This window comes from Eublepharis macularius, chromosome 6, assembly GCF_028583425.1.
Source record: "Eublepharis macularius isolate TG4126 chromosome 6, MPM_Emac_v1.0, whole genome shotgun sequence".
Taxonomy (NCBI): domain Eukaryota; kingdom Metazoa; phylum Chordata; class Lepidosauria; order Squamata; family Eublepharidae; genus Eublepharis; species Eublepharis macularius.
The window spans coordinates 16,596,218-16,606,843 of NC_072795.1; the positions used below are offsets into that span (position 1 = coordinate 16,596,218).

The 10,626-nt window shown below is 44.6% G+C and overlaps 1 protein-coding gene across 1 annotated transcript; it reads left to right on the forward strand.

Annotated features, from left to right (window-relative positions):
* Positions 1–35: 35 nt before the first annotated feature.
* Positions 36–7,943, forward strand: MRPL47 (mitochondrial ribosomal protein L47). Its single transcript, XM_054983390.1, has 7 exons — positions 36–147; positions 531–676; positions 2,960–3,020; positions 4,013–4,109; positions 5,572–5,702; positions 7,403–7,498; positions 7,651–7,943. The coding sequence occupies exons 1-7, from the start codon at positions 77–79 to the stop codon at positions 7,763–7,765; spliced, it is 717 nt and encodes a 238-aa protein (XP_054839365.1). The 5' UTR covers positions 36–76; the 3' UTR covers positions 7,766–7,943.
* Positions 7,944–10,626: the final 2,683 nt, after the last annotated feature.

Below are 10,626 nucleotides of genomic sequence, written 5' to 3' on the forward strand. Positions count from 1 at the left end.
GGCATTGTGGGAAACGAAAAGGGTTGTCATGGAGAGCCGTCGCTCTCGCCGCTGAGTACTGTGGGATAGAAGAGGTATGATGGCGATGGCTGCGCTGTGCCGGCGTTTTTCGGGAGTTTTGAGGCTGGCCGGAGTCGCGTCCTCGAGGTGGGCATGGGAGAGGTCGGGGTAGCTATGCATTATAGCAACAGGCGCTGTTCGGTCAGGGCGGGGGTGCATTTGATATTGGAAGGAAAGAACCGCCTCAAAGTGTGGAGAGGTTGCCCTTGGGCTAAGGTTGCCAACTCCAGGTCGGGAAACTCCTGGCTATTCGGGATGAAGTCTGGCGAGGACCTCAGCAAGGTATAATGCCATAGAGTCCACCCTCCAAAGCAGCCATTTTCTCCAGGGGGATTGATCTCTGTAGTCTGGAGATAAGTTGCAATTCCAGGAGTTCTCCAGGCCTTGCCTGAAGGTTGGCAGCCCTGCCTTGGGTGGCTGCTGGATGCTTGGTTTGGTTTCTCAAATTCTCCCATTTTCTTGTCCTCTAGATTAACCCACCATGTTCTGCAGAAGGAGACAGCGAAAGTGGAGGCCTTCCCTCTCTGCGCGTTGTTGCACACCTCGCGCCCTCTAAAAGGGCTGGAGGAATTTTTCGATGATCCCAAAAACTGGGGAGAGAGAGAAGTTAAATCTGGTAAGGGTCTGTTGGTTTTGATTTTTCCGATGCACCGTTGCTGAGTGACGAAGCATCTGACATGCAGAAGGTCCCAGATTCAATACTCAGTATCTCCAGTTAAAAGGACCAGCTGTTAGCTGATGTGCAGAAACTCTGTCTGAGACCTGAAGAGACATTGCTAGTCAAACTAGACAGATAGCTGCTATAGTATAGTGGTTAAGTGGCCAGCCTGTGAATCCGCACTCTGCTGGTTCACATCCCATTGCTGCTATGAGCTCAGCAGGTAGCCTTGGGTAAGTCACTTCTCCTAGCCCCGTCTGTATTAAGGGGATAATAATAACTCTGACTTTGTTCACTGATCTGAGTTGGGCACTAATCTGCTTAGAAAAGTAGTATATAACTGCAGTTATTATTACAAGGCTGTCCTTAGTTTCAGGTGGGTATCCGTATTGGTCTGCAGCTAGAAAAGCAAGATTTGGTTCCAGTAGCACCTTACTTAAAGTATCCCTCCCTCCTTCTGGCTGGATAAAACCCTACATACTTCCACTTCTAAATGTAGTTGACTCTTGGAAGCTCATATCCTGGAAGACCAGCCTTGACAGACCGGTAGTCCAACTCAATATAAGTCACCTTCCTGTAAGAATATACAAATTGCTGCAAGTAATTTGTGCAGTGCAATCCTAAATGTGTTTACTCAGAAGTACATCCCGTTGAGTTCAATGATGTTCAGACCCTTGAAAGTGAGTTTTGAATTGCAGTCTGACTGGTAGTGGAGTATGGTCAAGATTATACTTTGAGAGGGGAAGCTGTGTTAGTCTGTTTCAGTAAAAAAAATAACAGGAATCTTGCGGCTACCACATTTTATTTAAGCACCAGCTTTTCTAAGTGAGCCCTCACTTCATCAGATGCATAGAGTGCTCCTGATAATGATGATGATGATATTATGGTGACATGAGGTGTAATTTACAAAAGCTTGTGCTTAAATAAAAGGTTATTAATTGTTAGAGGGTCAGACTAGGAACTGACAGGACTCAGGTTCGAATCCCCACTGTGCCATGCAAGCTTCCTGGAGGACCTTGGGCCAGTCACACAGCCTCAGCATAACCTATCTGGCGTGATTCCTGCTGTTTGTGGAGGGATTGTGGCTCACAAGAAGAACCTCTACTTTGCCTGCAGAAGGTCACAGGTTCATTCCCTGCCAGCCCCGGTTAACAGGAGACTCAAGTCTAGAGAGCCTCTGCTAGTCTAAGTAGACAATATTGACCTTGAAGGCCTGATGGCCTGATTCACTATAAGGCAGCTTCATGTGTGTGTGAAAATAAAATGTAATAGAGCATGATAGGAGCTGCTTTGGATCTCTGTTGGCAAGAAAAGCCGGGTTTAAATGAAGTAAATAAAAAAGAAAGCCTGTTGCCTACCTGTTGTTTATGTTATGTGTAGGGTTGTGTCTTTCCCATCAACCTGCAAAATTGCCATTTTTGGCACACCATCTAGTATTTTGCATAGCGCTTGGTATTTCTAAAGCAAATGTAGAACTCATGGATGCAAAAGAGAGCTTGGAAATATTGGGGGGGGGGCTGAAAATTCAGAGCCTGGCTAAAGGGTATACAGTGATTCCAGTTGCCAGGAAATGAGGTCTTGGTGGCTCCTGCTGATTAGATACTATTTTTGATATTTTCCCATGTCTCTGATCTTGGGCCCTCTCTGTTCTTCTTGATGCTCCAGAATCATTTTGGATTCTTTGAATGTCTGCATTTTGCAAGCCAAATAAAATGGGCAAAGCGGTAATATCTGTGATGATGTAATTTTCAAAATACTGAATTAATGAGCAAGGATTCCCATAGAGCTCTGGTGAGACCACTAAGCCTTGCCAGGGCAATCTTTTTCCAGTTTCATTTGACACTGAGACCGCTTGAGCACATTTTATTCATTTATGTAGAAAATTGTTGTGTTGCCTCTCCAGATCCGCTTGAGGTGGTTCACATGTGTCTTGATCATTTTTTAAAAATTTCTAGGGTTCTGTCTTTAAAAAATAGCCATTTTGCATGCATGTTACCAATTTATATCTTTTAATTGGGCAATCTGGTTTTCCTTGGTACGTGGGCTTGAATTGTATGGAGGAGTATAGATGGCCACTGAATCATGGATTCTGCCGGTCAAAGCATACATAGATAGCCTTTGAATAGTTCCTCTCTCTGTTGCTATTGCCATAGAGTCCGTATAGATATAGAATATGAATGGCCATTCCTCCTCCTCCTCGAGTCTCAGTTCACTTTCTGGTGCACTTTATACTTTCTGCAGGAGATTCTTGGACAGTAGAACAACTTCGAGGCAAGAGCAGTGAAGATTTGCATAAGCTTTGGTGAGTTTTTCAAGTTGGGGAATGGCTCCTGTCTCTTTAAGATGACTCCACTTTTCTGCAATATACAGTCAAGAGTTGCTGGCACCCCATAATAGTTTAAAAATGTATGTTATATTTTGCTTGTGAAGGTTCTGCCTCTGAAAGCAAATTGGCTGAGTGGTTTGCGATCTGTTGAGATAAGGGAGAAGATGTTTTGCACTGACCTTCTGTGAGGGAAGGGAAAGTTTAATTTGGAGGGAACTGAAGCCTGTCACGGGGAATGACTGAGGACCGGGAATGCAGGGAAACTAAGGGACTAGTAGGTGAAAGGAAAGAAAGTAGAGTGAGCAGTAAGAGAGTAAGTAATGAGCGGAGAAAGTAGAGCCAGATGGGAGAGAAAAGGCCAGAGGAGAGGTGGAGTATGTGTGTCAAAGAAACACTACAGAATAAGACAGGACTGAGTGCTGGCATGCTAAGGGGCCACTCAGTAGATAAGGGAGTGGAACAGCTTGTTCTGACAAACAAGGACCGTGGGTGAAGCATGGGGGTGAGCCTTGGAAAAGAGGCACCAAGGAGAAACCTGGTTAACAGCAAAACTATGTACAGAGCCTAGAGACGGAAGGAGCTGTGGGTTGTTGCCAGAGAAGAAGTAGGCAGGCAAGGGCAGACGCCACCAGGGCTACGTGGCTGTGTACAGAGTCTTAGCCCAACCAGAATTCTGCTGGTTGTGACTTCTATAGCTCAATGACCTGACCAGGGCATTGAGGACCGAAAATAAAGGCTTGATTTCACTGGCTGCTTTGAAGTGGCTGTCAGTTTATTTGGCTGCAGGCTTCGAGCAAGAATAAGGGTCTTGGAAGTGCGTAGAGGTGGCAACCTTGGATGAGCTTCTGTCAGTTGATATGCAATGTTCCTTTGCATAGAACTAGAAGTGCAACTCAGTTGGTGCTCTTGGGAAGAAATCCCAGCTGCGCTTGCCTGACATTCCTTAGTGACATGCCTCTTTGATCTAGGTATGTCATGCTAAAGGAGAGAAACATGCTCTTAACCATGGAGCAAGAAGCAAAGCGACAGAGGGTCCCCATGCCAAGCCCGGAGCGGTTAGAAAAGGTAATTTAGGGCCACGATAGTCACAGGCCACGATTTGTTCTATGTGATGGGTTTTGAAGTCTGGTTTGAAATTCTTATTTGCTTTTTCAAAGGAGGGGTTAGACTGCTGAACGGGGAGCCTTAGACTTTACCCCCTAATTCCACAAGACCCATTAATCTACTTCTTACTTTGGCTTTATTACCCTGTGATGGTTTGCCACCAGTGGTGCCTCTGTAGAGCTTGTCAGCTAAGGTTGGTCACTGAGTGTGACTGGTGTGTGTGTATGGGGGTGGGGGGGTGGAGTGTTTCCAGGGCATTGCATGAGCTCACCCAACACAGAATCCCTGCATTGGTGACTTCTTGTCCTAAAGTTAGGCCATGAGGTGGGCTTGCTTCTGGTGACACCAGGGACTGTTGTGTGGTGTCTTGGTTGCTCTGAACTCACCTGAGCCCGTCATATTCCAGAACTTGCAGAAATCCTCAGTTCTGCAGCAGCGAACGTTTCTGATTGGAACAAATGGTACAGGTTGGCATACTTCCGCTGAAGTTGCATCCCTTGCACAAATGGCAGAAAGGCACAATTTACTTTGAGGTAGTGGTGGCTGGGACAAGATTCAGAATACCCCCTTCCCTTTAATGCTGAGTTAGGAAAGAAGACTGCCCATTCCTGGGCGAGAGCAAGGAAGGCTTCTAGGCCTGCAAGTTCCAGGCGACCAAGTCCGTGCACAGGAAGAAAAGCTGGTGCTGCAGCTCCACCCCAAAGTTCCTTTTTTTCCCAAATTTTTTTTATTTTATTAATAGAATTAAGAGCCCGGTAAAAAGGGCAAAGAAATAAAAGAAATAAATAAAGAGCATACAAAAAAAAGAAATGTAAAAAACAGAAAACAATAATACATATTTCATTTTCCATTTTTCTCTATTACACCTATATTTTAACAGACATCGTACTTTAAATTTTAATCTCTCAAAAATTTCCTTTTCCAATACTGCCCCCCTTCTATTTATTTTTTCCCAAATTTGTCTCCTTAAAAATCAGAACCACAAATCAGCAAATCATTTTTCCCTGTTTCATGCAGAAAGTCAATAAGAGGTTTCCAGTTAACTATAAAAATAGACAATGTTTTATCTCTGATCAAAGCAGTAAGTGTAGCCATCTCCGCTAGCTCCGTCGTTTTCATAATCCAGTCAACTGAAGACAATTCTGTACTTTTCCATTGTTGCGCATATAAAAGCCTAACTGCCGTAGTCATATATAAACATAAAATACCATGCTGATTTTCCAGCTGTTTGTCCATTAATCCCAACAAAACATTTTTTGTATTATCCTATGAATTCGAGACCAAAGTTGTTTAGCTTTACAAGTCCACCAAAGACGTAAGAAGCTCCACCTCAACATTCTTGATAGCCTATGATGAAGGGAATTCTCCGGGTTTTGCTTCCACTGTGGCTTCAGACCCGAGACTCCTTTTTTGTATACTTCAGGTAGAAAAGTCTATGGATAGAATGGATCAGGTCATTCAAGAAAGGGAAGATGCTTTGCGGCTCTTACAGACTGGCCAGGAGAAGGAGCGGCCCGGTGAATGGAGACACGACTTCTTGGGGCGCGTCATTTGGTATGAGAAACTGCTCATATTTTTACAGAATTCTGCCTCTGTCGCTGTGTGTCTCTGTCTGTACCTTGAAGATAGTTTCGGGCGGGTAGCCATGTTGGTCTGTAGTAGAAGAGCAAGATTCAGATCAAGTAGCGCCTTGAAGACCAACTAGTTTTCCAGGGTGTGAGCTTTCAAAGTATGAGGAGTCGTATCTGACGAAGGGCGCTCATATCTTAGAAATCTAGTTAGTCTTCAAGGTACTACTGGACCCTGAGCTACTCAAGGAAGGGTGGGATAAAAATGTTCGTGTAGCTGGCCAGTGAAAAGGACCTTTGAGTAGCAGCGCTGGAAGAAACTTTGCCTGGGTTCTTGGAGAATATCATGCTGAGGAATGCATGTATTAGAGATCCGTATTTCCCTCAATCCATTCAGAGGATCCTATCAAAGTTTCCAGGTCGAAAGCTGCTGTTGGATCTTTTAAAGCCGATTAATTCTTTCTTTGCAAAGCCAAGGAATGAATCAAATGTGACTGGCTTATGGGTCATCCGGTGCATGTTACACCATTTCGTTGCTTTTATCAAAGCAGTCACAATATGAAATTTACAATTTCAATGTTGCTCAAACTCCTCATGCAGGAGCTTTGCTACAATGTCTTTCTAGGAAAGAGAGAATTTATCTGGATCTCTAACACATGCATTCCTCTGCATGTTATTCCGAACCTCGGGACTGTGACGATATATGGACTAGTGCAATATTCAACTATTTATATATGTATGAAATGTATACGTAGGAGGATAAGCACCAGCACTTTATTGTTACAGAATGACTTGCTGAAAGTGAATTTCATAACTGTTCTGGAGGTTGACTCAATGCTTGTTTTCACGTATGTGTATTTTTTGGTATGTGACAAAACCGTATGATACAGGCACAACTTTGAATTAAATTTCTGTTTGAATATGGATTCACAGAGAGCCCCTGCCTGTTGGAGGGAGATGCCAGCAGTCTAGATGAACCAACGATCTGATTGATGGGGGAAAGCCTCATTGTGGGAGCTTGCTGGGTGACCTTGGGCCAGTCGTACACGCTCAGCCGTCGTGAAGATAAAATGGGGAAGAGCGATGCAAGCTGCATTGGGGTCCTCAGTGGGGAGAAAGCGGGGGGGCATAAATTAAGTACGTGATTGTTGTCTGCCGTGTGGTTCACGTTCCTCCTTGATCATGGCTGGGAGTTCTCTTGTGGCTGCTTGACTCTGCTGGCATGGCGGGGAAAGCTGCTGCCTCCTGCTAGTATTCAATCCACATCAATCTGTTCTTGTCAGCACCGGTGCATGTCTTGTGAGTACCAGTCCCGTTTGCTCCGGCACCCACCATTTTTGACTAGTTAGACTAGTCACCCAGGAAGCTTGCATAGCAGAGTGAAGATGTGAACATGGGTCTCCCAAATCCCAGTCTGACACTGTAACCACCATACCACACTGCCAGAGCAAACAAGGAACTGAAGTTTTTATGAACCAAGGACGTTTTAATGCTTAATTTTTTTTCAAAATGCTATTATGATAGGTTATGTATGTGTTTAAGGGGGTGGAGAGTGACAAATAGCTGCCGGGCTTGTCCTACCTTTATTTCCACTCTAAACAGTGTCAGGATCTTCTTTTTCATAGACTGGGGCACGGAGGCTTAGTTGCTGAGGTCATATATTTCCAATTTCTGTTTCACTGGCAGGTACACTTTCAGGGAATGGCCAATACCGTGGTTTATGAACCAAAAGCACAAGAAGAAACGATTCTACTATTTGAAAAACGTCGAGCCTTTTAACAGGTAAAAGCACAGAGCCCGTGTCCTTTTCGCATTCCCCCATCAGTCAATTTGCCACCTTCTTGAAAGGGGAAACAAAATGAGCGTTATCATTTCTTATTAATTCCTTAGTGTAATAACGGGCAGCTGTTTTTTGTTTGTTTTTTAACCTGCAGGCTCCGTTTGGAAAAATATTTACGGAGTGAAAACAGGAGGAAAAACCGGGAGAGAAACAGACAGAGAAAGCTACTGAAAAAATTCCCTCATCTTGCAGCCAAGCCTGAGAGTTAGCGTGGAGTTGAAAATGGTTTTGCACTTGGTAGGCTGGCAGACCATCTGAGCTGCAGGATGTGGTACAAAATACTCTTGTAATTCCAAAGATAAAGTGAAGATTGTCACGTGATCTTTGAAAAGAAAAACCCTCAGTTCTTTTTCTTACCAAAATAAAGTTGCTCCATTTGGCTATGAAGTATTTGTCATTCATTTACGTATCTGCTTCAGTTACAGAGTGATTTAAAGATGGTCGGTAGCTGCACTGATCCACAGAAAAATTCCAAAACCTTTTAGTAAGAGGAAGCAAAGTGTTACAAAACAGCATGCAGGCTTCCAAGACCCCCCCCCCCCAAGCCGCTCAGCAAGCTAGAGGTTCAGACGGGCAAGAAGTAAGTTTCCGCAGGGCAGGGTGGCAAATCCTAAGTGTGTAGGCATCATAAAATGGAAAGCAGGATGTACTTGCAACCTTGGCAGTAGGTGGTGGTGGATGGAAATCAATTTGCAGATTCTACTAAAGGCAGCTGGGATGGGGCGGGGGAATGAGGAATTTTTCCATTCAGCAGTAGCAGTAGACTAGATCTCTTGCACTAAAGGAAACAGAGATGTCAGCAAATGAAAAACATGGTTGTCCTTTATTTGAAGCAAGCAGGAAATTAAATCAAGGTGTTTGGGCAAAGAGGTCATGGCTCAGTGATAAGAGCATCTGCATTGTACGCAGAAGCCCCCAGTGTGTCCTTTTTACTGGATTTGTGGGTGCGCACTTTCTTCTTCCCCCAAAGAAATGGAACCAATCCTGGCTTCGCTCAACCTCTTTAGAGTAGGAGGTGCTTCTGAAGAGCTCTGGGGGTATTACTTTTGTGTTTTCAGAGAACATCCATCTCTACCGTAAGAGGACGTATACTTGGCATCTATCGTTTTGTGGAACCACCCCAATGTTTTCTGATTGGTCCAGCCCCACCCTATGGCACATTTTGTTGTGGTGCCCACTCTGTGTTTTCAAAATTCCAAAAGTGTGTCCAGAGGCACACGGTCAGAAACCCCTTCTCTACTTTCAGGTGCAAATAGTGTTGACGTGCAGAGAGGCAAAAAGCATATGAAAAATTGGTAGCCGCTGCATGGGGCCTGAAGACCATGGTCACCTTAAACCAGTAGAGGAGCCCACCATCAATGTGCCCTGCTTAATCGTGAGAATTGACAGCCTTTGTCCAAGGATGACAATCAAAGCGCACCAGGTCTAAAATGAGACTAACGTAGGTTGAAAGTTGTTCTGCAGTGTTCGCTCACGACAGCTTCGTTATGAATTCCCATTTTGCAGAGTTTGCTCCTCAATCCCTTTAGCCCAGAAGTGGGACTCTCGTCTCCTTCCTTTGCACCTATTTCTGCTACCTTTGGGAAACCAGCTCCACTTTTTGATGCCAAAGATCTTCAAAAACATGAATATTGCAGCAGAGCAAGCTCTCTCGGGAGCTTGATTCCAAGTATTTGGGCTAATCCTGCTCCCTGTGGACTAGTGCCTTATCCCAAACCCATCTTGGATCCTGTGTGACACATGAAAAAAAAAAAAGGTGGAGCTGCAGTTACTGTTCTTCTCTTTCCAGCCTCCTGTGATCTCAAAATTCCAACGCTGGAATCGTGCAAAATTTCTACAAAGGAGATCTTTCCCTCTTTCTACTGCAGGCTCCAGGGCCATGTGAATTATACATCTTCCTGCATCAGCAATCTGGAGGTCTCTTGGGGGAAAGGGGAAGATCCAAAAGACCCCAGACCCTTCAACACACTCCAGCAGGCACCAAGCCTCCTGTTTCTTGCGATCCTGAATGACTAGAAAAAGCGTCGCATAAGCCTCAGTACCGAAAACAAAGATAGCAATACAGTAAGAAAAAAACTAGTCTGGTAATCTGTGAGCAGACCTGCCTTCTGGATTAGGGTTTCCAGTAGGCATTGATGACCTCCAGCCTGTGTATTAGAATCCAGTCTGCCTGGAGGGTACTGTAAGGGGGTTTATTTACAGTTCAGGTGGTCCCAGTGGACTTTGGAATCAGCTTAGAGACTGCTTTCTACATGTTAGTGATGGAGCTTCCTTTCCTTCTGATTCATCTTTGCCAGTCTTCAGTTCCAGAGAAGATCAAGCTGCTAAGTAGGTTCCAGTTGACTCCAGGGACGAGGAAAATGGGCCTTAGAAAACAGGAATTCCCATAATTATGAAAGCCAACTGGACCCATCAGAGTTTTCAGAGAAATGGAGGACTGCTTTAAGAGGGAGGAATGAGGACCCAGTAAGTGTACTAGCATCCTCAGACTTAAATAACCATCTCATTGGTATGATCCAGCATCCTCTGAATGGGAAGATGGGAGTGAATTTCCTGCTGGGAGTTGGACTAGATGACCCCTGGAGGTCCCTTCCTGCCCTTGATCCAGAGGAGTTAGCCGTGTTAGTCGGTAGTAGCAAAATAGTAAAAAGCCCAGTAGCACCTTTAAGACTAACCAACTTTATTGTAGCAGAAGCTTTAGAGAGCCACAGCTCTCTTTGTCATCTGACGAAGAGAGCTGTGGCTCTCGAAAGCTTATGCTACTATAAAGTTGGTTAGTCTTAAAGGTGCTACTGGACTCTTTACTATTTTTCTTCCAACCCTATGATTCGTTGACTGAATACCTCCATCCAAAGTCCGTACGTATGTTATGTAACGACCTTGTCTTATTTCAAATCAGGCCATTGGTTCATTTAGTTCAACAGCATTTATTTCGACTGACAGCTGCTCTCCAAAAGCTCAGGCAGAGAAGGATCTCCCAGCACCTTCTGTTAACTAGAGATGCCAGTGACTGAAGCTCACTCCTTCTACACGCAAAGCATGCTTTCTGCTACTGGGCCACTCTTCCTCC

Coding starts and splice junctions, on each gene's coding strand:
- MRPL47 (XM_054983390.1), top strand. CDS start 77: ATGATGGCGATGGCTGCGCTGTGCCGGCGTTTTTCGGGAGTTTTGAGG. Junction 148..530: donor GCCGGAGTCGCGTCCTCGAG/GTGGGCATGGGA, acceptor CTTGTCCTCTAG/ATTAACCCACCATGTTCTGC. Junction 5,703..7,402: donor TTCTTGGGGCGCGTCATTTG/GTATGAGAAACT, acceptor TTTCACTGGCAG/GTACACTTTCAGGGAATGGC.